The sequence below is a fragment of the Pan paniscus genome, chromosome 17 (assembly GCF_029289425.2).
Source record: "Pan paniscus chromosome 17, NHGRI_mPanPan1-v2.0_pri, whole genome shotgun sequence".
Taxonomy (NCBI): domain Eukaryota; kingdom Metazoa; phylum Chordata; class Mammalia; order Primates; family Hominidae; genus Pan; species Pan paniscus.
The window spans coordinates 53,436,563-53,463,933 of NC_073266.2; the positions used below are offsets into that span (position 1 = coordinate 53,436,563).

Here is a 27,371-nt window from a genome sequence, read left to right on the forward strand (position 1 = left end):
CCACATTAGAGTTTAATGCAGAATACTACTACATTAAGTATTCTTGAAGTTGAGTGAAATTCAAATGAGAATTGAAGAAAGGTTTTCTGCATAGTCTCAAATATACCAGAACAATTAATCAAAAGGAACCTGTTCCTAACTTTCTGGATAATCTTCAGGTTTTCTCAATTATCACCTACACCAGCGCCATTTATAAACATTTTAAAAAATAATAAAAATTTTTCATTAATAATCCCCACGTATCTCTCCTGAAACCAAGGAGTTAATTATGCAGCACTTCCTCTTATGTATGGCTTTTAAAAGGCCCTAAACTTCTCTTCCATCTTATAGAACCCTTTTCTCCGAATCCTTTGGTATCCTCATGCTATCTTAAGTCCTACTGCAGTAATCACTCTCCCCACAGCAGGCCTATCTCCAACTTACTAGATTCTCTCTCAACTAAATCCTGTTTCTTTTAGTTCAGAAAAGCATGGAGATAGATCTAATTCAGTTCCTTAACCCTGAGATAATTTTATACCTAAGCATTCATTTTAAAAATGTAGTGCAACAAACAAATTAAAAACACACATTTGTGGAAATCAGCATTTTCTGAGGCAAAAATGAAAGGTCTGTGCTGTGTAGACTTGTATCCTGAGAGTATTTTTCTGAACCTGTTTCCAAAACCTATAGATTCTAACAACTTCAAGACTTTTCCTTCCACCTGTGGCATTGTGGGGAAGACATGTTCCTATGGATGGATAGGTGGTTGTAAGCCAAAAACTGCTTTAAGTTAGTCAACATCTTTGCCACAGAAAGCATATCATCAACAGATGACTCTTCAATGGATTCTATCTGTCCCAGACAGGACAAAGAGTTCAGTCAGACACAGCTGGCTGCTTCTCCACAGCAGAGGTGGGTGAAAAGTGGGTAGAGGTGATGTACTCCTGTACTACTGCCAGGAGGTCTCAGATTTGGCAGCCTATTCCTTGGGAGAGTTCAGGTTCACATTTCAAATTACACAGCAGGGATTGATCCTGTCAATTCTTGCTTACAAGCCTTTGAAGATTTTCTATTGTTTTCCAAACAGCATTTTAAAATCCTTAATATGAACCAAAGGCCTTAAACAAAGAGGTCTCCACCATTTACACTACTCTTTTCCAACACTATCCTCCAAGTTCCCCAACTCCTACCATACTTCAGACCTCAGTTAAATGGGTTCCTCCAGTTTTCCCTGACCAACGAGCCCACATAGGTTAGGCAGCCCTGAGATGCTTTCATAGCACTCCATACTATTCCTATGGCACATCTACCCTAACTATAATTATTTTTATTTCATGTAGTGCTTCACAACTAAACTAAGTTCCATTGAGAGCAATGACTGTCAAATCTACCAGAATGAAACCCAACAGCTAGCTCCTAATTTGATCAACATTTACTGAACACATTTTGGCCTAGACCTGTGGCTTCAATTACTTGTCCCAGTAACTTAGTTTCTTATCATTAACCTCAGCCAGCACAGCAGAGAGAGAGGGGAACACATGTAAAATTACACTGCTGTCAGAAACCTCAACAATTTTTAATTCAGATTATGAAAGACAAACTTCCTTAGCACTCTATTCGTACGTTTTTTAAATGTATTGAAGTTCAACTATTTTCATTTTCCTTCCTTCACTCTACAGTTCTTACAAAGCAATAACCTATAGAAAAACAGTCAAGACATGTGCACAGGAAGTACAAAGAAACACAAATGTTAAAGAATTAAAACCCACTACCATTTTCAACCTACTAGAGTGACTAAGACTAAAGTCTGACACCAACTAAAATTGACAAAAGTATGGGTAAGATGACCAAATTCAGATACCTTCAGACACTGGTGGTTAAATCATAAATTAATACAACCTCTCAGAAAAACAACTTGGCAATATCTATCAGAAAACATAAATGCACATACCTTCTTCACCTTGCAAATTTTACTTCTAAGAATTTATCCTATGGATATATTTCTCATAAATGCACAAAGAATTCATTAAGGATATTCATGACAGCATCAAGAAAGAACTGAATAAACCATGGCACATCCATACAATCTACACAATATTCTGCAGCTGTTCAAAAATGAAAGCGATTGATGTATTGATATGGAAAAATATCAAAGACATAGTATTAAGTTACACACACACACAAACACAGTAAACAATAGTTATATCTTTGGGAAAGATCAAGAAGAATCGGGGGGGGGGGAAGAAGGGGAGTTACCAACGAAGAATTAAGTTATAAAAGAGAAACATATAAATTATATATTACATGATTAATCTGAGCCTACATGCTGAAAAAGGCTTCAGCATAGTGCTGGCCTGGTACTCCACCAACTGACTTTGTCCTGTAGGTGCATTTATCATCTATGGCTTCTCCTGTATCAATGCTTGGTTAAGGAGAACAAAAGAACACCCAGGTCCAGGCAAAGGAACATCTTTTCCATTCTAAAAGGCCAAAGGAAATGCAAATTCCTGAAAAATTTTTGTGAAAAAAATAATTTTTAAACCTTCAATTTCAGTATATGCAACAAATGAATTATGAAAGTCCTGAGAAGAATAAACTTCATCCTGGACCATTAGACCACCATAAAATACACTGTCAACTGGAACAGTTATGGATGAATATACACCATACCCATTTATTCACATTACACTTCTAGAATGAAATTGAGACTGAAACTTTTTTGTTTTACAAATAAATTGAAAGAAATAATATCGACTACAATTTTTATGACCTGAGCACTGTTCTAAGTTTATTATGTATCTCATTTAACCTTCAAAACAACCCTACAAGGTAAGTTATCCTCATTTTACCAATGAAACAATTATTAAAGTACAGCTGACCCTTCAACAACTGGGGGAAAAGGGGGCCAATGCCCTGTGCAGTAAAAAACCCATGTATAACTTCTGACTCCCAAAAAACTTAACTAACAGACTATCACTGAGCAGAAACTTTACTGATAACATAAATAACACATATTTTGTATGTTATATAAACTATATACTGTATTCTGACACTAAAGTAAGATAGAGAAAAGAAAATGTTAAGAAAATCATAGAAAGGAAACATTATTAAGTGGAGGTGTTTTCATCAAAAAGGTTTTCTCTTTGTCATTTTAATGTTGAATAGGCTAAGGAGGAAGAGGGGGAAGAGGAGCGGTTGGTCTTGCTGTCTCAGGAGTGTCAAAGGCAGAAGGGGTGAAGGAGGTGGAAAGGAAGGCAGACACACTCATGTAACTTTTACTGAAAAAAGTTCACATAGAAGTGGACCTGGGCAGTTCAAACCCATATTGTTCAAAGGGAAACTGTAATTAAATGTAAATTACAGTGAAATCAATCAGCACTCTCAAGCCCCACACTGTGGTCCCTAAAAAACATTTCATTAATAAAAGCAGATCAAAGCAGGGCACAGAAGCTCACACCTGTAATCCCAGCATTTTGGGAGGCAGAGGCGGGTGGATCACCAGAGTACAGGAGTTTGAGACCAGCCTGGCCAACATGGTGAAACCCCATCTCTACTAAAAATACAAAAATTAGCCAGGCATGGTGGTGCACACCTGTAATCCCAGCTACTCAGGAGGCTGAGGCACAAGAATCACTTGAACCCAGGAGGTGGAGGTTACAGTGAGCCAAGATGACACCACCGCACTCCAGCCTGGACGACAGGGCGAGACTCGGTATCAAAAAATATAAAAAAATAAATAAATAAAAGCAGGTCAAGTCTCACGTCCTCTGGCAAATAAAAGCAGGAAATGCACAAAATGTACCAAGGACATCTTGGCACGCTAGAAAGGATAAAAGTGATTTTAAAAACTGCAATTGTATCCAAAGGACACAAGCAATCTTCCAAGAGGCTGCCACTGACAAAAGGGCATCAAAAATAAAAACGATAGTCTGAAATACAAACATATACAAATCCATGAGTTCAAAATGATAACTTTTAAAAAAAATAGGTCAGGCATGGTGGCTCATGCCTATAATCACAGCACTTTGGGAGGCCAAAGTGGGTGGATCACTTGAGGCCAGGAGTTCAAGATGAGCCTGGGCAACATGAAGAAACCCTGTCTCTACTAAAAATACAGAAATTAGCCAGACGTGGTGGTGCATGCCTGTAATCCCTGCTACTAGGGAGGCTGAGGCATGAGAATCACTTGAACCTGGGAGGTGGAGGTTGCAGTTAGCCAAGATCGCACCACTGCACTCCATCCTGGGTGACAGAACAATACTCTGTCTCAAAAATAAAAATATATATTAAAAAATAGAGGTCGCAAAAAAACTAACTCAATTGACAAAGGGAAAAAATTACCCTGCTTTTCCTAATATGTACTGTATTTCAGAATAACCAAAGGCTGATGAAGGAAAGCTCTTGTAGAACAGATATTCAAATTCCAGTGTGCCTCGGAATCACCAAGAAAGCTTGTTAAAACAGAGTACTGGTCACTGCTTACATAGTTTCTGTCTGGGGAAGGACTCACGAATTTGCCTTTTCAGTAAGTTCTCAGGTGATACTGATGCTGGCAGCCTGGGAACAATACTTTTGAGAACCACCGTTAGAGAATTCTAAATAGTAAATGAAGAATTTCTAATTCTTCCAGAAAGACTGAAAGCTCTATCACACCTAATAAATTCAGAAAGACTGAAAGAATTAGACATTCGCAACTTTACAACCTGATGAAATGATGGGTCTAAGTAACTATTATTAGTGAATAATGTGACATTATTTGTCTCCTAATGTGATGCAACAGAAATGCACAACCAACAATCAATAAAACATTCCTTGGGAATCACATCATGAGGGCTGAATTAGCCAAATGAAATTAGACAAATTCTAAAATCCATGTGACACAGTCTTCTCAACAAATAAACTGCATGGGAAAAAAGCAGGGGCACTTAAGAGACCTGTTTATCAAAAGTCATGTGTGGACACTGTTGGATTCTATTTTGAAAACTAACTATACAGACATTTTCGAGGAAATCTGGGCTACTGAACATGGACTGGGCTTCAGATAACCAAGAGTCATAGTTAACTTTTTTAGGTGTGATAGAGCTTTTATGATTATATTAAAATTTTAATATAGGTCATGATTTTTCTATTAAAACAGCAAAACGGAAAACATTTTACACAAAAACAGCTCTGCTCCAGCCAAACACCATCGAAAAAATCTTCTGCCACACCCATACCAGCAAAGAAAACGGTAAGCCTAGACTTCCACCCTCACAGTACTGTAATGTGGAGCCCAACATCCCTACCAGAGCAGTGTCAGAGAAAGCAAAGTAGGGAACCTGGACTTCCAATCCCACTCAGCAATAAAGAAACACTCCCTACTGGGCTGTATCACAGGAGGCCTAGTGGAACAACAGGACTTTCACCATGGTACAGCAATAATGGGACCATATACTCCTTCTCCCCTCCCCACGGTGTCAGTGGAGACCTACTGGAAAGCCAGAACTTCTACTTGCACACAACAGTACCAGAGTACCTCCTTCTCCTGATGGGGCAGTGTCAGAGAAACCCAGTTAAGTTAAGATTAAGTAAAATCTACCATCTTGGCTAAGCACAGTGGCACATGCCTGTAATCTCAGCACTACACGGAGGCCGAGGTGGGTGGATTGCTTGAGGTCAGGAGTTCAAGGCCAGCCCGGGGCAACATGGTGAAACCCCATCTTCACAAAAAAAAAAAAAAACACAAAATCAGCCGGGCGCGGTGACACACACCTGTAATCCCAGGTATTCAGGAGGCTGAGGTGGGAGGACTGCTGAGCCTAGGAGATCAAGGCTGCAGTGAGCCACGATGGTGCTACGGCACTTCAGCCTGGGTGACAGTGAGAGCCCATCTCAAAAAAAAAAACCTAGAGTCTCATAACATAACCTCCCAAAATCCATGCATCTACTAAAAAAAATCAATCACCCCATATCAAGAACCAGGAAGATCTGAAACAGAATGGGGAAAAAAACATCAACAGATCCCAACACAAAGTAGAGATGTTAAAAATGATCTTACAAAGACTTTAAAGCAGCCACCAAGGCTGGGCAACATAGTGAGACCCCATCTCTACAAAAATAAAAATTAAAAAATTACACAGGCATGGTGGCTTATACCTGTAGTCCCAGCTATTCAGGAGGCTCGCCTGAGCCCAGAGGTTGGAGGTTACAGTGAGCTGCGATCACATCACCATACTCCAGCCTGGGCAACAGAGCAAGACCCTGTCTCGAAATAAATAAATAAATAAATAAATAAAGCAAGCAGCCATCATAAAAATCCTTTAACTAGCATATAAAATATGTTGAAAATACAACATAACAAAAATCTGTGGGGCATAGCTAAAGCAGTGCTGAGAGAAATTCTGAACACCAAAGGTACACATGAAAAAAGACAAACAGTCTCAAATCAATAATCTGTAGTAAGCTCCCCCCTCAAGAATCTAGAAAAAGAAGAACAAAACTAACCCAAGCAAGTAAAAGGAATGAAATAATAAAGGTTAGAGCAGAGACCAATGAAAACAAAAACATAAAAATGCAGAAGAAATTAAATAAATGAAGCAAAGAACTGGTTATTTGAAAAGATCAATACAACTGAAAAGCCTCTAGCCAGCATGACAAAGAAACAAGAGGGAAGACAAGAATTATCAATATCAGGAATAAAACAGGATATCACTACAGACCCTACAGGCATCCAAAGGATAAAAAGGAAATACTATGAACAACCCTAGGCATATAAATTTGACAACTTAGATAAAATGGACCACTTCCTCAAATAATACAAGCTACCACAACTCACTCAATATGAAACAGATAATTTGAATAGCCCTATAACAATTAAGGAAATTGAGTTTGCAATCTTAAAATTCCCCAAAAAGAAATCTCCAGGTCCAGATGGTTTCCACCAGAGATTTTTACCAAATATTTAAAGAATCTTTAAAATTCTACACACACTCTTCTAGAAGAGGGAACACATCTCAATTCATTTTATGAAGTTAGTGCTATGATACTCTGATATCAAAACCAGACACAGAACCCAAAAAAGGAAAACTGTAGACCAACTGCCTTCATTAATACAGATGTACCCATTCCTTTTTTTGTTTGTTTTTTTGAGACAGTTTCACTCTTTTTGCCCAAGCTGGAGTGCAATGGCGCCATCTGGGCTCACCGCAACCTCCACCTCCCAGGTTCAAGCAATTCTCCTGCCTCAGCCTCCCAAGTAGCTAGGATTACAGGCATGCGCCACCACACCTGACTAATTTTGTATTTTTAGTAGAGATGGGGTTTCTCAATGTTGGTCAGGTGGGTCTCAAACTCCCAACCTCAGGTGATCCACCCATCTGAGCCTCCCAAAGTGCTGGGATTACAGGCGTGAGCCACCGCACCCGGCCAAATGTAAACATTCTTAACAAAATATTAGTGAATAAAATTCAGCAATATATAAAAAGAATTATACAACACAGATAAGTGTAATTTATTCCAGGAATGCAAAGCTAGTTCAAGATTAGAACCTCAATGTGATGCACCATATTAACAGGCTAAAAAGAAAAACTGCATGGTCAAATCAATTAATGCAGAAGAGGCTTCTGACAAAATTCAATAATCATTCATGATAAAATCCCTCAGAAATCAAGAATAGAGAATTTCCTCAACTTGATAAAAAGCACCTAAAAAAAAAAAAGAAAAAAAAACCCTACAGCTAACATTACATCTAATGGAGAAAGATCGAATATTGATCAGGAACAAGGCAATAACTGTTTATTCTCATCAGTCTTATTACACATGGTGCTGGAAATTCTAGCAAGTACAATAGGGCAAGAAAAGGAAATAAAATAGAAAAAATTATAAATGAAGAAATAAAACTGTCCTTATTTGCAGATGACATGATTATCTGCATAGCAAACCCCAAGGAATTTATGAAAAAAAACGTTTACAGCTAATAAGTGCGTTCAGCAAGAGCTGAATTGTGCAGGCTGGAGTGCAGTGGCATGATCTCAGCTCACTGCAACCTTCGCCTCCCAGGTTCAAGTGGTTCTCCTGCCTCAGCCTCCCAAGTAGCTGTGATTACAGGCGTGCGCCACCACTGCCAGCTAATTTTTGTATTTTTAGTAGAGACAGGGTTCCGCCACGTTGGCTAGGCTGGTCTCAAACTCCTGACCTCAGGTGATCCACCCACCTCCCTTGGCCTCCCAAAGTGCTGGGATTACAGGCGTGAGCCACCATGTCCTGCCATGGATTATTTTTACCACAAGGAAAAAATGCACACACACAAAAATGTACTCAAGCATCAAGATTTAACAAAATTGGCCATTTTTACTACTTTCAACGTGCACATTAGGAAAAACTAATTTCTTTTTTAAACTGTGTGGCATTAAAAATACAGTTGACTTTTGAATAACACAGGTGTTACAGGCACCAACCCATCATACAATCAAAAACCTGCATATAATTTTTGACCCCACCCGCCAAAAAACTCAGGGAGTTGGTGGTCTTGCTGCGTAAGGAAGAAAATTCATGTATACATGGACCCACAAAGGTCAGACCTATGAATGTGACTACTCTAGGTGTCTCATATAAGTAGAATCATACAATTTGTTCTTTTGTGACTAGTTTAATTCACTTAGCATAATGTTTTTGAGGTACATCTGTGTTGTAGCATGTGTCAGAATATCCTTTCTTTTTAAGGCTGAATGATTCCGCTGTATGTATACACTACATTATGTTTATTCATTTATCTGTTGTTGGACACTTGGGTTGCTTTCACCTTTTGGCTGTTGTGAATAATGCTGCTGTGGAACATTGGAATTATGGGTGTGCATATATCTGTTTGAGTCCCGGCTTTATTCTTTAGGAGTTTATACTCAGGTGGAATTGCTAAATCATGGTAATAGTATGTTTAAATTTTTTAGAAACTGCCATATAGTTTTCTATAGCAGCTGCACCATTTTATATTCTGGCCAGCAATGTGCCAGGGTTCTTACTTGTTTTGACATCCTCACTAACATTTGTTATTTTCTGTTTTTTGATAATAGCCATTCTAATGGATATGAAGTGGTATCTGCTTGTGCTTTTGATGTGCATAGAGACAGAAAATAAAAGGGTTGTTGAGGGAGAAGAAAATGGGGAGTTAATGTTTAATGGATACAAAGTTTCAGTTTGGGAAAATGGAAAAAAGTTCTGGAGATAATGATGAGTGCTACACAACTGAATGTACTTAATGCCACTGAACTGTACAAGAAAAAAGGTTGAAATTGTAAATTCTGTTATATATATTTATAAAAAAAACAAAACAGGGTCTCACTCTGTCACCCAGGCGGGAGTGCAGTGGCACAGTCATGGCTCACCACAGCCTCAACCTCCTGAGTTGGGGATCCTCCAACCTCAGAGTATGTTGTTCAATGGAAAACTGTGCAATGATTACAAGTACAGTTTGCCTTAATTAATGATTAGGTGCCACTGGTTTTCACCCGCCTTTGCTTTTGTATCATCAAGATGTGTGTCATATATGGCTTGCAAATCATTAAACTTCTAAGAGACTAATAGCCAGAATATACATAAAAAAAAAACTACAATTCAACAAAAAACAACTCAATTCAAAACAGGCAAACTGCTTGAATAGACATTTATCCAAAAAAGATATACAGATAGTCAGTAAGTACATGAAACTATGCTCACCATTATTAGTCATTAGGGAGTAGCTGAAACTACAGGCACACGCTACCACAACCAGCTAATTTTTGTATATTTTTTTTGTAGAGACAGGGTTTCACCATGCTGCCCAGGCTGGTCTCAAATCCTGGGCTCAAGCAATCCAACCACCTCAGCTTCCAAAAGTGTTGGGATTACAGGTGTGAGCTACCACACCAGAATTAATTTTTCTTTTCTTTTTTTTCTTTTTTTTTTTTTTACTGCTTTTAATGTGCACATTAGGTAAAACTGATTTTTTAAACTGTGGGTGTGTGGCATTAAAAATACAGTTGACTTTTGAATAACACAGGTGTTACAGGCACCAACCCATCACACAATCAAAAACCTGCATATAATTTTTGACCCTCCCAAAACTTAGGGAGTTGGTGGTCTTGCTGTGTAAGGAAGAAAATTCATGTATACATGGACCCACAAAGGTCAGACCTATGTTGTTCAATGGAAAACTATACAATGATTACTAGTACAGTTTGCCTTAATTAATGATTAGGTGCTACTGGTTTTCACCCACCTATGCTTTTATATCATCAAGACATGCGTCAATATAGCAAGTAAGGACAAAAAAGCCTAAGTAGTAGTATCAAAATCATTTTGACCTTTTGGACCCATATAACCCCCCTAAAAGGGTCTTGGTGATCCACCGGGGTCTGTTGACCATACTTTAAAGACTACTGCTCTAAAAAGGGTTAAGTATGAAAAGGGTGGAACAATACAATAGACTAAAAAGGCTGGAAATTTTTCAGGTCTTTCTCAACCAAGAAAATATAACTGGGGGTTCATTATTTGGCTCAAGATACCAGAAGTTCCTAAATCATACACTAGTTCTAAAAGAAAAAAACAAATATTCTCTAATACCCCTTCCAATTCTAAAACCCTCAGATTCTACACACTTTTCAACATTCATTCAGTAACTCATTCAACACATAGTTATTGTGTCTATTGTATGCTAGGTTCTGAGGGAATAAAGAAGTAAGTTCAGTCCTCCAATAATAAGAAATTCAACACATTATCATAGATAAATGCTATAATAACAACAGTTAAAAGTACATGACACCATGGATAATGTCAAAGTAGGGAAAATTAGTGAATTTGAAGACAATTAAAATTATTGAGTCTGGGGAGCAGAAAGAAAAAGAATGAAGAAAACTGAACACAGCCTAAGGGATGTGCCAGTTAACAAATGCATGATGAAGTTACAAAAAGAAAAGCAAGAGAGAGGGATGAAGAAATGATACATGATTAACTAATGACTGAAAACTCCAAAACTTGAAGAAAGACGTGAATCTACAAATCCAAAAAGCTTAACAAACTTCAAGCAAGATAAACTCAAACCCACACTAAGACACATTATAATCAGTCAAAAACAAAGACAACGAGAATCTTGAAAGCATCAAGAAGGGAGTCTCAGTAAGATTAAAACCCAATTTCTCATCAGAAACCACGAGACCAGAAAACAGTGAGACAATGTATTTAACATCCTAACAGAAAAAAAAAACAAAACTGTCAACAAAGCTTTTATACTTAGCAAAACAATCCTTCAAAACTAAAGGAGAAATTAAGACATTTCAAGCTAAACAAAAGCTGACAGAGTTTGTTACTAGTAAACCTGACCTACAAGAAATCCTAAAGACAGTCCTTCAGGATGAAATTAAAGGATACTAGATAGATAGTAACTAGAAGCCATAAGAAATAATGAACATCAGTAAAGGTAACTCCCTAAGTAAATATAAAAGCCGATATTGTTGTATCTTTAGTTTGTCACTTCTCTTTTTGTTTCCTATGTGATTTAAAAATCAAATGCAAAAAACATGTTTTATCAAATGGCACACAACATATAAAGATGTACTTTGTGATAACATAAAAGGAGGACAGGGCTATAGAAGAACAGAGTTTTTGTATGCTATTGAAGATAAGTTGGTATCAATTCATTTATTTTGGGGGGGGGATGGAATCTTGCCCTGTCACCCAGGGTGGAGTGCAATCACACGATCTCAGCTCACTGCAACCTCCACCTCCCGAGCTCAAGCGATTCTCCTTCCTCAGCCTCCTGAGTAGCTGGGATTACAGGCATGTGCCACCACACCTCGCTAATTTTTTGTATCTTTAGTAGAGACTGGGTCTTACCATGTTGGCCAGGCTGGTCTTGAGCTCCTGACCTCGTGATCTGCCTGCCTCGGCCTCCCAAAGTGCTGGGATTACAGATGTGAGCCACCACACCCAACCTCAATTCAAATTTAAGATGTTAACTGAAATTATAAATTTAAATTTTTAAAGTTTAAATTAAAAAAAAAAGTTTTAAAGAATCCATCTCAAAAAACAGAACTAGGGATGACTGGTGGGTGAACAATTAATTCTTCCCAGGAGAGACTATAAAAACCTGCAGAGAGGAGTTGTCATGAGAGTCTGGAGACTAGGGGATAGAGGAGAAATAGAGAAAAGAAAAAGTATATAAAAGCACACAGACACATTAAAGTACAAGATACTTACATCATTTATAAAACTGAAATGAATCTCACATACCATAAATTTAGCCACTTTAAAGCACACAATTCAGGGGTTTTCAGAGCATTTGTAAGGTTATGTAACCATTGCCTCCATCTAGTTCCAAAATATTTTCAGCACCTCCAAAGACAAGCCCACACCCATTAAGTAGTTATTCCTCATTCCTCTCTTCACTGTAGCCCCCTGGAGTATTATGGATTTACCTATTCTATATATTTCATATATTATGGAATTACATGAAAATATGTGACTTTTTGTGTCTGCCGCCTTCTGCTTTGCATGTTTCTGAGGTTGCTCCACACTGTAGAATGTATCAGTACTTCATTCCTTTTTATAGCTGAATATAATATTCCAGCGTGTGGATATATGCTGGAATGGATATATTTGTTTATCCATTCATCTGCTGATGAACATGCAGGTTGTTTCAATCGTTTGGTCACTATCAACTGTCCTATTATGAGAATTCTTATAAAGTATTTGTTTGAATATCTGTTTTCAAGTCTCGTAAACATATACCTAGGAGTGAAATTACTGGGTCATATACTAATTCTACGTTAACATGAGTAAGGAGGACAGCTAGTAGGTAAATGAGATTAGACACAGGAGATCCGCTGGGAGGCTACTACAAGAATGTTAGTAAATATGAGAACCTAGGCAGTGGGGTGAAAAAGGAAAAGGGAGATGCTGCCAAAAACAACAACAAAAAAAGCTGAAGGTGAGAAAACTATGAAGGAAGGGGTTGAAACAATCTTGAAGTTCTGAGCATAGGCAACTAGAAGATTAGTAATGCCGTTCACTGAAATAGGAAAGGCAGAGCAACAGGGAAGAGGAATAGGAATGGGGGAAGATGACAAAAAAGGGCTTATGTGCACAGTAAGTTTGGGATGTTTAGGAAATGCCATTCAGTGACACTGAGACTGGGGCTACAAAAAAAGATCATCAAATCATCAGCATATTTATGACAGAAAGTAAAAACACCATCTAAAGCATCAAATTATACACCCACACTGATTGATTTACCGATTAAATGCTAGTAAATCTATGGCCGGGTATGGTGGCACATGCCTGTAATCCCAGCACCTTGGGAGGCCGAGACAGGCAGATCACTTGAGGTCACGAGTTCAAGACCAACCTGGCCAACATGATGAAACCCCATCTCTACTAAAAATAGAAAAAAATTAGCCAGATGTAGTGGTGGGCACGTGTAATCCCAGCTACTCGGGAGGCTGAGGCAGGAGAATCACGAACCAGGGAGGCAGAGGTTGCAGTGAGCAGAGGTCACGCCACTGCACTCCAGCCTAGGCAACAGAGCAAGACTCCATCTCAAAATAAGTAAGTAAATAAATAAATAAAATGTTAGTAAATCTAGATGAAGTGCTCAGATTACTTTTACTTGGGGATCTCCAAAGAAATAGAACCAATAGGACAGAGAGAGAGAGAGAGAGAGAGAAATATTGACTGATAATAAGGAATTGGCCATGGGAAATCTGGAGGCTGACAAGTCCCACGATCTGCAGTTCAGACTGCAGGACAGCCTAGAGACCCAGGGGAGCCAATGAAGTAGTTCCAGTCCAAGTCCAAAGGCCTTAGAACCAGGACTACCAATGGTGAAGTTCCAGTCTGAAGGCTGGCAAACTGGAGACCTGGAAGAGCAGCCAATACTTCAGTTTGAGTCCAAAGGCAGGAGAAAAAAAGAAAGAAAGAAAAAAAAAAGTCCCAGCTCAAAGGCAGTCAGCAGAAGTTCTCTCTTATTCACTGAAGAATCAACCTTTTCGTTCTATTTATGTCTTCAACCGGCTGGATAAGGCATACTTACACTAGGGAGGGCATCTGTTTTTCTTAGTCTGATTTAAATGTTCATCTCATCCAGAAAACACCTCCACACACATATCCAGAAATGGCTGGCTGAATGTCTGGACATCCTGTTGCCCAGTCAAGTTGACACAGAAAATTAACCATCACAAATGCTGTTCAAGATAATACCTCATGATATTCAACTAAGAAAAGTGAAATTTTTTGAGAGTTTGGCAAAAATACTGTCCTTGACAAAAATGATTTGCTAGATTAAATGTCTAAGGTATTTTTAAACCGTACTCTGAAGCAAAATGATGTTCCTTTAACTGGACCAAAGTGTGCCATCACAAAAATCAATCAATACAAACCATTTCCCAACTTAGAGAAAAACTAATTGATGTTTTCAGTTTTAAGTCTTTTTTCATAATGCGACTTAATCCTTCAATACTTCCTTCTATTAGCCTGTACGAGAATCAAGTAAGATACATTTAGCACAAAGTTAGACAATTATTTCAAACTTAAATGTGCATTTCATGATACTCTTTAGAAGATTTTTTACAAAGCATCATGAAGTGACATCTGAAAATCACTTAAACAAATACACATTTAAAATAACACTGCACAGTTCTCAGCCTGACATTTGCCATTATAAAGACGTACAGTCTTTCAGATACTGTAACAAATTAAAGTGATAATTCCAGAAATATCAAAAAATTTGTTCTTATAAATAACAAATTGATTCTAGAATTTATACAGAGAAACAAAACAAGAATACACAAGAAAACTCTGAAACAGGGAAGAGTAATTGCTGAAGGGAAAAAAGCATGTCTGAGAGGGTGGATGTCCTATCAGACATGAAAACATAATAAAGAGTGTAACAGTGCTACATGAGTGGACAGATCAATGCAACAGAATGAGAGTGAAAATACACCCAGATACACAGAAAAACTTAAGGTAGCATTTCAAATGGGTAGAGGTAAAAAAGAACTTTTCACAAAATTGTGTGATACACTAATGCCTAGCACTTCTATCAAGGTCTCTTAAATCATCACCTGAAACCATTAAGAAAATACTAGAATATTTACTAACATAAATTTATAAATTTTAATAGAAAAATGTTAATAGAAAAAACTGACATCCTAAACATTCATCAACAGAATAACAATTATGTAAATTTTGGCACATCCATAAAATGAAATACAATGCAATCATTTTTTAAAATGAAGCAATGCCATTAAACTGTTAACAGACTGATTCTGGGTAGAGAAATGGTTAAGGAGGGAATAGGAATGGAAAGAACCCATATAACATTCTTTACAGCCTTTTGGGTTTTTGTTTTTGTTTTTTTGTTGTTGTTTTTTTTTTTTTTTGAGATGGGAGTCTTGCTTTGTCTCCCAGGCTAGAATGCAGTGGCACAATCTCCTCTCACTGCAACCTCCACCTCCCAGGTTCAAGCGATTCTCCTGCCTCAGCCTCCCAAGTAGCTGGGATTACAGATGCCTGCCACCACACCCAGCTAAATTTTGTATTTTTAGTAGAGACAGGGTTTCACCATGTTGGCTAGGCTGGTCTTGAACTCCTGACCTCAAGTGATCTGCCCACTTCGGCCTCCCAAAGTGCTGGGATTACAGGTGTGAGCCACCACGCCCAGCCTTTTTTGCCTTTTAAATTTCATATTATGTGCATATTACCTACTAAATAAGTATTTTTAGAAATACACCTGGAAAATCCAAGCATTCAACATAAGTATGGTAAACCATTTTGTTAAAAAAAAATTACCAGTTATTACAGATACAAAGAAGAAAAAGCTATAAAAAGGAGAACAAGAGGAACAGGCACCTTAGAACAGCCACGAGTTATGCAAGAGAACCAAAATGACCAAAAAGCTCAGATGACAGCAAGATGACTAAATAAATAATTCATCATTATAGTCCTTCTATTTTTCTTTTTTCTGTATAATCCTCTTAATACATTTTAACAAACAAAAATAAATTAAAAAGGTGAGGCACGATGCTGACACCTATAATCCCAGCACGTTGGGAGGCCAAGACAGGAGGATCATCTGAGCCCAGGAGTTCGAGACCAGCCTCAGCAACACAGCTAGACCCTGTTTCTACAAAAAAAACAAAAAAAATCAGCCAGTCATGGTAGCATGCACCTGTGGTCCTAGCTACCCAGGAGGATTGATTGAGCCTGGGAGGTTGGGGCTGCAGTGGGCCTTGATCGGCCACCACACTCCAGCCTGAGCAACAGAGCCAAACCCTGTCTCTCAAAAAACAAGAACAACAACAACAAACATATATATCTATCTCACAAACACACACACACACACACACACACACACCTTAAGTCACTTATTTTCAGACATAAAACACTAAACATTTATCTAGCCCAGGCTCCATGGCTCATGCCTGTAATCCCAGCACTTTGGAGGCCAAAACGGGAGGATCACTTGAGCCCAGGAGTTTGAGACCAGCCTGGGCAATATGGCAAACATGGTCTCTACAAAAAATACAAAAAAAATTATTAGCCAGGAATGGTGGTGTGCACCTATAGTCCCAGTACTCAGGGGGCTGAAGTGGGAGGATCGCTTAAGCCCAGGAGGCGGAGGTTGCTGTGAGTTGAGATCATGCCACTGCACTCTAGCCTGGGTGAGAGAGTAAGACCCTGTCTCAAAAAATAAATAAATAAATAAAAGTTTATCTAAATGTGTATTATCCTGTCTACCTCCAGAAAGGACTTATGAACAGAAATGTTCTATTTGAAAAGTCAAATAATGCTGTTCTACATAAGACCACATTCAAATGATTACAACAGCTAAAACCTATGTCTATATTCTTGGTACAGCTCCTTGTAAATTCTACATATACTTCAAATCTTAAACCAAAGGACCCTCCCCTGATTCCATAAACTAGGATAGGTTCCCAATTACATTTCTCCTTTGTATTACTGTGCAGTTACTAGTTTAGCAAAGTCCACTTGCCTGGCTGATATGTAAGCTCCATGAACACAGCTGTATGTCCCTTTATCTGCTCAATCATCCTTGTTCACTAAGACAGTAAGGAGGTCAACAAGTATTTCTTGAATAAAGAAAACTAATAGAAGAAACTTCTTGTATTTTTTGTGACAGGGTCTCACTCTGTTGCCCAGGCCAGACTGCACTGGCCAGATCATGGCTCACTGCAACCTCTGCCTCCAGACTCTAAGCAATCCTCCTACCTCAGCCTCCTAGGTAGCTGGGACTACAGTCATGCACCACCACACCCCGTTAATTTTTGTATTTTTAGTACAGACAGGGTTTTGCCACGTCACCCAGGCTGGTCTCAAACTCCTGGCCTCAAACAATCCACCCGCCTCAGCCTCCCAAAGTGCTGGCTGGGATTACAGGCATGAGCCACTGCACCTGGCCAGAAAACCAACAGAAGAAACTTCTACTTGTACATTTTGAATGAAAAATTTATTTTATCAAGAAAAAAAGCCTGTAAAATTACAGATTATGTTTGTTTAGTATAGGAACACACTTTTATTTTTATAAGAAATTTAGAGATAATTTGTTGAATCAGCTGTAAAAACATCACATCAACATCTTTTTTTAAAAAACCTTAACGTCACAGGAAAGAGAACCTAAATAAAATTACGTTACAGGCCAAAGGGAAATTTTATAAATTCAGTTTCTGCTTTTCTGGGGAATTAATATTTTAGAGGGATATGTCTGCTTAAGGCAAAGCAATGTATCCTAGTCTCTTGATCTAATTATCAATATTCAGAAAATGGTCCACTTCTCAGCCAACAGTCTGTGGATTCCAGGGGGTCAAGACACTTTCATGGGGTCCATTAAGTCAGAACTACTTTCACAAGAATGCTCATCTATTATTTGCCTTTTTTCACTCTCATTCTCTCACAAGCGTACAGTGTTGTTTTGCAGAGGTCATGTGATACAGCAAGACTGAATGCAGAAAAAGACACGAGAATTCAGCAGGCTTCTATTAAGAGAGATCTTATAAAGATCTGAAAAAATATAAAATAATCACTCCTTTCCCTGGTATTTTTTAGCAAATATAACTGGTTTTCATTAAAAATGTTATGTTACCATAATTGCATGAGGTAATGGATACTAACTACCCTTATTTGATCATTAGACCAACATATACATCTATCAAAACATCAAACTGTATCCCATAAATACATACAATTACAATGTGTCCATTTGTAATTTTAAAAATCTTTTTTTTTTTTTTTGAGATACAGTCTGTCGCCCAGGCTTGGAGTAATCTCAGCTCACTGCAACACCTCCGCCTCCCGGGTTCAAGTGATTCTTGTGCCTCAGCCTCCCAAGTAGCTGGGATTACAGATGTGCACCACCACGTCCGGCTAATTTTTAAATTTTTAGTACTGACATGGTTTTGCCATGTTGCCGAGGCTGGTCTCAAACTCCTGACCTCATGTGATCTACCTGCCTCAGTCTCCCAAAGTGCTGGGATTACAGGCATGCACCACCATACCCGGCCTTAATTAAAAATTTTTAAAATATTATTTAACATGAATCGATTTAGTATTATAGTTTTAAAACAAATAATTATTAAATAAATTTTTAGGTGTTTTAATTTCCATTGTAGTAACTAGCGATAGATATAACCCACATAAACAAAAGATCTAGAATCTTCAGTTTTTAAGAGTAAAGAGATCTTCAAACCAGAAAGTAGGAGAAATTCCTGGTCTAGAATAAGAATTTCTTTGGAACAACCAATTTGATTTTTTCAAAGAATACATTTAAAATAAAAGACAGATGGCACCCATAGATGTAAAGGAACTTTATTTACGTAGTAATCAATTGCAATAAATGAACTTTACTTGGATCCTGATTCAAACAAATGGCTTCTAAAAAAGTGAAATGATCACGGAAATAAATACTGGCTCAATATTTGATATCTGAAGAAATTAAGTTTTTTTAAGTGTTAAGAAAGACTATAACTATTGAAGCTGCAAGATGACTACATGGGAGTCACCATGTCAGTTTGACAACATTAATCCTCTTAAATATAATAACTTAGAAGGTGCAAGCATTGTCTACTTACTTTTTCAATTCTAACTCTGAAAGAGAAACAAGTAACAGTATCAGACAATATAAAAGCCACTGAACTGTCAATTTAAAACAGACTCTCTTCATTTTTAGGATTTATGTTGCTATATATTTTTAAAGCAAATGAAAAATGTTCTTTTGGCCGGGTGTGGTGGCTCGCGCTTGTAATCCCAGCACTTTGGGAGGCCGAAGTGGGCGGATCACAAGGTCAGGAGATCGAGACCATCCCGACTAACATGGTGAAACCCCCATCTCTACTAATAATACAAAAAAATTAGCCAGGCGTGATGGCGGGCGCCTAAAGTCCCAGCTACTTGGGAGGCTGAGACAGGAGAATGGCATGAACCCGGGAAGATGGAGGTTGCAGTGAACCGAGATCGCGCCACTGCACTCCAGCCTGGGTAACAAAGCAAGACTCTGTCTCAAAAAAAATAAAAAAGAAAAATGTTCTTTCACTTCTCCATTTTGCTAAAACCAAATTAATAAGAACAGCCAAGAATATACAGTACTTATTTTAGCACATCTTACAAGTTTAAGCCGTATTAGTGAATACGAATGTTAATTCAACGAATATTTAAAAACTTTCATCAAACGCAGTATGCTGGGGAGCTAAAAATTGAAATAGGTAAACAACCTGAAGGAGCCCACTATCTACTTCACAACCAATATGTAACCCCCCAACCTATAATACAATATAAAATGGTAATTAGTTCCCTGAAAGATATCTAACATAGCTTATTGAAAAAGTGCTGATTTCAACAAATGATTACAAATAGGAGGAAAATCTAAACCTTAAATAATGTATTATTTTAATTGTTGCCAACCCTAGAAAAAATAAGCCCAGCATGGTAGTGTGCACCTGTAGTCCCAGCTACTCGGGATGCTGAGGCAGGAAGATCACCGGAGCCCAAGAGTTCAAGAGCAGCCTCGGCAACATAGTGAGACACTGTCTCATAAAAAAAAAATTTAGGAAACAAAGTTAACAGGCATTCAAAGGCTGACCATTTCCAGGTTTGGCTCTTTGCATCCAAAGCTATGTATCACCTCAGCACTTTCACATATTCCCAGTGGCTGCAGGCCCAAGCCCCCCTACCCCCGCAACTTGTTCAAAGAGGTCTTTTATTAAACGTCACCTTGCAGAGATGATTTCCCTCTAACTAAAGATTTCCTCCTTCAAAGAACTAAACACAAAATTTATATTTAAAATTTTTTGTTTATTGGTTGCCCTTACCACAAGACTATAAATTCTGAGGGCAGGGATAAACTGTTTTCCCTTTGTTTTCTTTACCATTGTAATACACAATCAATAAATACAGGATGAGTTAACATACTTTAAGCGGTTGAGGCACTTACAGTTTTGTTAAGACACCAATATAACATAAAAGAGGCTGGTACAAAGGATACAATCACTAGACTAGGGAAGGCAGTGACCTTCACCAACTACAAAGAATTTCCTCCTATCCATCTTGTTTTCTACAGCTCTTACAGAGATCTTTCAGCGAGTGTGTGTAGAAAAGAGCCCAAATGTTAGTGTTGGTTTCTAAGTTCAGGTATGTTCATGGTCAATATTTCTACAGAAATGAATATAAATCAATGATGTATATTAAGTTTTAAAATTTAGCCTAGTATTGACTGAGACATTTACAGTTTAAAACAGTCACCTTCAAAGGACACTATTAAGAAAGTAAAAAGACAACCCACTGAATGGAAGAAAATATTTGTGGTATGAATCTAATACAATACTTGTACCTAGAATACATTGGGAACACTTACAACTCAATCATAAAAAGACAAATTTTAAAATAGGTAGAATAGACATTTCTCCAGACAACAAATGGCCAATAAGTAAATGAAAATAGGCTCAGTGTCATTAGTCATCTGGGAAATGCATATCAAAATCATGAGGTACCACTTCATACCCACTAGGACAGCTGTAATCAAAAAGACAGATAACAAATATTAGCAAGGATGTAGAAAAACTGGACCCTCATACACTGCTGGTAGGAATGTATTTTAAAAACATGTACCAGGCCCCAGTCACTGAGCCGCCGCCGAGGACTCAGCAGCCTCCCCCTTGAGCCCCCTCGCTTCCCGACGTTCCGTTCCCCCCTGCCCGCCTTCTCCCGCCACCGCCGCCGCCGCCTGCGCGTTTCCACCGAGGAAAAGGAATCGTATCGTATGTCCGCTATCCAGAACCTCCACTCTTTCGACTCCTTTGCTGATGCAAGTAAGGGTGATGACCTGCTTCCTGCTGGCACTGAGGATTATATCCATATAAGAATTCAACAGAGAAACGGCAGGAAGACCCTTACTACTGTCCAAGGGATCGCTGATGATTACGATAAAAAGAAACTAGTGAAGGCGTTTAAGAAAAAGTTTGCCTGCAATGGTACTGTAATTGAGCATCCGGAATATGGAGAAGTAATTCAGCTACAGGGTGACCAACGCAAGAACATATGCCAGTTCCTCGTAGAGATTGGACTGGCTAAGGACGATCAGCTGAAGGTTCATGGGTTTTAAGTGCTTGTGGCTCACTGAAGCTTAAGTGAGGATTTCCTTGCAATGAGTAGAATTTCCCTTCTGTCCCTTGTCACAAGTTTAAAAACCTCACAGCTTGTATAATGTAACCATTTGGGGTCCGCTTTTAACTTGGACTAGTGTAACTCCTTCATGCAATAAACTGAAAAGAGCCAAAAAAAAAAAAAAAAAAAAAACATGTACCCACTGTGGAAAATAGCCTGGTGGATCCTCAAAAGGTTGAACATAGGATTCCCACATGACCCAGAAATTCCACTCCTCAGTAAATATCCAAGATGAAAACATATCCACACAAAAAAAAAAAACTTGTACAGGAGTGCTCACAGCAGCATTATTTATAATAGCCAAAAAGCGGAAACAACTCGAACGTCTATCAACTGATGAATGGCTAAATTCATACAATAGAATATTATTCGGCCATAAAAAGGACTGAAGGACAGTAAGTGGTCTTTTGCAACTGGCTTCTTTTAATTAGCATGTTTTCCAGGCTCATCCATGTTATAGCATGGATGGAAAACACGCAAAAGACCACATACTATATAATTCTATTCATATGAAATGGTAAAAATAGTCCAATCTATAGAGGCAAAGTAAATTAGCAGATGCCTAGGGTTGGGAGAGATGGGGGACTGGGGACAACAGCTAAATGGCATGGAGTTTCTTTCTGGGTAATAAAAATGTTCTAAAACTGGTGGTAGCTTTACAATTCTATAAACATATTAAAAACCACTGAATAGTATACTTTGAATGGATAAAAGGTGTGGTATGTGAATTACATCTTAATAAAGAAGTAACAAAATGGTCACTTACATTTTTGGTTACACTTTACTGCATTTATCAGGAAAATTGTATGCCATTTTGGTCTTCACAAAGGCCTTGAGGTTTATCCCTCCAAACAGAAACTCTTTCTTTAAAGGAGACAAAGATAAGGAAGGTAGGAAAAGAAGGGAAACCTTCATAACTGAATGGCTACCATTATCTAACATATGTAATTTTACTTATTCATTCTTATATTTGTTTGTTTGTTTGATTTCTGAGACAGGGCCTTGCTCTGTCGCCCAGGTTGGAGTGCAGTGGCGCACTTGGCTCACTGCAGCCTAAACCTCTTGGGCTCAAGTGATCCCCCAACCTCAGCCTCCTGAGTAGCTTAGGCCCGCGCCATCATGCCCAGCTAATTTTGGTATTTTCTGTAGAGACAGGGTTTTGCCATGTTGACCAGGCTGGTCTCGAACACCTGAGCTCCGGCAACCCACCTCCCTCAGCCTCCTAAAGTGCTGGGATTACAGGCATGAGCCACAGTACCCAGCTCATTCTTTTATTTTAAACAGTAGCTTCTCTCACTCTCACATTTTTGTCTTTACACACTTTGAGAAACTAAAGAATGCCTAGCTTAACACAAAATGTTCAACTAATTTTCTTTAGTTTGTTGTAATATACTTTCAAGATTGATCGATTCCTTTCATAATTATTCTGCAGAAATAATGTGATTCAAGATATGGTAAAATAACTAAAAGAATGTCTGGTACTCAGTAACTGATTGCCATTATCATTAAACTACAGGAGATGAGAATCCTGAAGTTGATGAGCAAAACTGCAGGAAAGGGGAAGGACACAAAGGCTACACCCTGCAAAAGCAGTCATCTGTCAAGAAAAGGATACCCTTGGCAGAGTAGCCCAGGCTAATATGAGGATTGAAGCAGCAGCGGTATGTTCATCAGCGTCACTGTTACTATCAACACTATCATCACCACCACCCTCCTCCTAAAGCATCTTTTTATATGCTTTAACGTTTTCCACTTATGAAACACTTAAACATATGGAAACATCACAAACCTTGCTAAAAGCACATCTTACAATTTTCCCACATTTGCACCATTTTCTTAAATACGTTAAATATTAGATAGCTTTCTCCTATTGAGAGGTGACAATGTGCTAGCAGCCCTTGCTCGCTCTCGGCGCCTCCTCGGCCTCAGCGTCTGCTCTGGCCGTGCTCAAGGAGCCCTTCAGCCCGCTGCTGCACTGTGGGAGCCCCTCTCTGGGGCTGGCAGAGGCCGGAGCCGGCTCCATCTGCTCTCAGGGAGGTGTAGAGAGAGAGGCGCCGGCAGGAGCCTGGGCTACGCACGGTTCCGGGTGGGTGCCTGCTGGGCTTGATGGGGGATGAGCTCCCTCTGGGCTGCTAGAGTGCCCAAGCTAGGTGCCGCAAAGTCCTGCGGCGAGTGCCATGAGACGTGAAGCCAGCTGGGCTTCTGGGTCAGGTGGGGACTTGGAAAACTTTTCTGTCTAGCTAAAGGATTGTAAACGCACCAATCACCACTCTGTGTCTAGCTCAAGGTTTGTAAATGCACCAATCAGTGCTCTGTGCCTAGCTAGAGGTTTGTAAACGCACCAATCAGCACTCTGTGTCTAGCTAAAAGTTTGTAAATGCAACAATCAGTGCTGTGTTTCTAGCTAAAGGATCATAAAACCCACCAATCAGCACTCTGTCAAAACGGACCAATCAGCTCTCTGTAAAATGGACCAATCAGCAGGACGTGGCTGCGGCCAGATAAGAGAATAAAAGCAGGCCACCCAAACCAGCAGCAACAACCCGCTTGCATCCCCTTCCCTGCGGTGGAAGATTTGTTCACTCTTCACAATAAATCTTGCTGCTGCTCACTCTTTGGGTCTCTGCCGCCTTTATGAGCTGTAACACTCACCGCAAAGGTCTGCAGCTTCACTCCTGAAGCCAGCGAGACCACGAATCCACCGAGAGGGACCAACAACTCCGGATGGAAGGAACAACTCCAGACGCACTGCCTTTAAGAGCTGTAACACTCACAGTGAAGGTCTGCAGCTTCACTCCTGAAGCCAGAGAGACCACAAACCCATCAGAAGGAAGAAACTCCTGACAGGTCTGAACATCAGAAGGAACAAACTCCGGACACACCATCTTTAAGAACTATAACACTCACCGCGAGGGTCCGCAGCTTCATTCTTGAAGTCAGCGAGACCAAGAACCCACCAATTCTGGACACACTATGGCAACCACTATCTTGGAATATGGTGTTAGTCACTACTATGCATATTTTAATATAGGTATCTATAAACAAAAGAAGTACTGTTTTGCATGTTTTTAGACTTTACCCCATAGCATTATTCGTCTGTACCTTGTTTTCTTAGGTCAAGATTTTGTTTGTTTTTCAATTCAGTCATGTTGTTTCATGCAGCTCTAGTCCATTCGTGAGAACTTTTCGATAGTATTACATTTTATTAATATCACAATTTATTTGTCCATTCTCAAGCTAATGGAATGGTTTTTTTGTTTTCTTATTTTTTGTAAAGAAAAGGTTTCACTATGTTGCCCAGGCAGGGTCTCACTTGTTTTCAATTTTGTTATTATGAAGCTGCAATAAACAATTCTTGAGAACAATACTTATTTCTAGAATATATTCCTAGAAAGAAAACTGCTAAGTCAAAGGATATATTTAATATATACCTCCAACTTCATCAACTAAGTTGATCTACAAAATAGTTACATATTTTTACATTCCCACCAAGTGGTATAAGAGCTCCTGTTTCTCTTTGTCTGCAACAATTATCCATATTGTCATACTATTTTGCCAAATTGATGAACATAAAGTGGTACCTCACTGGCTTACTTTTTCCTGATTTGTAAGATTAAGTATCATTTATTGACCTTTCAGGTTTCCTCATGTGAAATGCCTATAAACAGTACTGCCATTTTTTTTTTTTACTGATTTGTAATAATTATTAAGAGAGTCTGGGTATCAACCCTATACTGATTACATGTGTTTCTAAATGCTCTCTGCAAAAACAAAAAAAAACAAGATAACCTGTTACCGATTCTGAAATCTAGTAAAATGTAAAAGCAAAGCTAATTCCTGACTTTTCAAAGTTCACAGCTACTTTCCAGACCTTTATATCAGTGTTTCTGAAACCTTTCCGTCCACTCACAGAAGATGAATTCCTCATTCAGGGCCAATACACATATACTTACACATAAACTGAAAAACAGGGCTGTAAATCAATTTCTTCTCAAGGATGGGTGACGTTTTCATAACCACAAACAATATACAAGGACAGATTGTCTCCGTTCTATACAGCCAACATTTTGGCTCACATTTTGGCTGTTACGTACATACATCATATAGCTTTCACAAGGTTTAGTAAGCCAGCGTCTATTTTGATTAATAACGGTTAAAACCTTTAACACTTGATAAAAAACCATCATATCCATCAGCATGTTTGCAACAATAATGAAGAGTGTCCACTCTACCCAATGAATTAAGAATTAAAGTACAAGCTCAGACTAAGCAAATGAAATTTTTTATTTTCAGTCGCACTAGGATAATCAATTTTTTACAAAGTTGCTCTGCATACATGAACTGATTCTGAATATTTTAGTGACAGACATCTCAAAAAAGTTTACTTCATTTACAGAACACTATCAAATGTTTTGCAAAACAAAGACACTGCATTAGGGCATATAATCATAGAATAGGAAAGGACTTTAGGTCACTTACTCTAAATCTCTCCTTTTCAGGTAAGGCATCTGCAACGCAGAAGTTATAAGAAACTTGCCCAATTGAGACCCTCCAAAATCTACAAATTCAGAGTCTTTTCCACTGCATTACCCATCTTCTTATATTAGACTTCTAAAACTATTCCTCTATTAATTTCACAAGAATAAGGTGCTGCGTTACAGAAATGACGGAAGTAACTCCCAAATCCACACCAATCTTTTTCTTTCCACTCCCCTACCTTCTCCCTCCCTTATCCTCCATTATCATTCACAGAATGAAAAAAATACCTGACCACCTGAATTTCTGGCCCTAATTGGGTGTGGAGTCCCAACCCCCTGCTACTGTTTCCGTGTTAAGCTAACCGGAGTTTTCTTTTTTAATTATTCATTCCTTTATTCAATAAATATCTAAGCCCAGACTTTGCAGAAGCGTGGTGCACGCAGCTCCTCCAAGCCCGCAGACCACCGCGCGCTGGCATCCCGACGCCGGGAAGCCGGGGGCGCTGGAGAAACGGGGTTCCCGGGGGCGCCTGGAGGCCGGCCGGGTGGTGGGAAGCGGCCGACATAAGCGGGCGACTCACCTTTCCGCAGCTCCCGCTCCCACACGGTGACGATGGGCCGCGAGTGTTTACGGTGGTGAATGAGCCACAGGGACAAGGTCTGCACGCTCTGCTGCGAGTTGCTCAACTCCGACAGCTTCTTCTCCAGCGCCGCCTCAGAGAAGGCTGACATCCCTCCGACACCACGTTCACGCCGTCCCACGCGGTGGGGCCGAGGGGAGGAGAGTTTCGCCGCCCTAGCTGCGGCCTCGCCCCCTCACCCCACCCTTCCCCACGCTCTCACCACGGCCGCCGCTTCATCCAAGACCGGCCGCAAACCAGCAAGATGGCGTCCGGCCGGCAGTGACGTCACAGGGACCCACGCCCCGCCCCTCCCGCTGCAAGCCCTGGGAAAACGCGCGGCCGAGAAGCGGAACCGCCAGGCGGAAGGGGCGGAGCCGAAACAAGTGCAGGGGAGGCGGGCAGGGGCGTGATGCCTGGGTTACTCTCAGAGGCATGGTGGGAGTTTGCCAGGCCTGAACCCTCCTTAAGGGAAACTCTGTCAAAGAAGCAGTGATTACAGATCTCTACATAGGCGTGTAAATTGGTATAAATTGGGGCAGGCACTTTAAAGACTATTTGCATGACCAATTACGTTTAAAAATACACCTTCCTAAATAGAGTATAGGATGGTGAC

At 39.3% G+C, this 27,371-nt stretch overlaps 2 protein-coding genes across 3 annotated transcripts in view; one reads left to right on the plus strand and one right to left on the minus strand.

Moving 5' to 3' along the window:
* RPRD1A (regulation of nuclear pre-mRNA domain containing 1A) overlaps positions 1-27,061 on the minus strand; it is a 78,267-nt gene extending 51,206 nt beyond the window's left edge. The window contains exon 1 of one of the 2 annotated variants that reach the window (XM_008955672.3): positions 26,717-27,057. In XM_008955672.3, the coding sequence (XP_008953920.1) occupies positions 26,717-26,867 (151 nt within the window). In that variant the 5' untranslated portion in view covers positions 26,868-27,057. Of the gene's footprint in view, positions 1-26,716 lie in introns of both variants that reach the window. The other variant, XM_008955673.4, reaches the window with a different exon arrangement.
* On the plus strand, positions 19,399-21,789 carry LOC100983620 (eukaryotic translation initiation factor 1-like). The gene has a single exon (XM_063597246.1). The coding sequence runs from the start codon at positions 21,254-21,256 to the stop codon at positions 21,593-21,595; it is 342 nt and encodes a 113-aa protein (XP_063453316.1). The 5' UTR covers positions 19,399-21,253; the 3' UTR covers positions 21,596-21,789.
* Positions 27,062-27,371: the final 310 nt, after the last annotated feature.

Excerpts from the sequence above, each read along its gene's own strand:
- LOC100983620 (XM_063597246.1), top strand. The coding sequence starts at position 21,254 with ATGTCCGCTATCCAGAACCTCCACTCTTTCGACTCCTTTGCTGATGCA.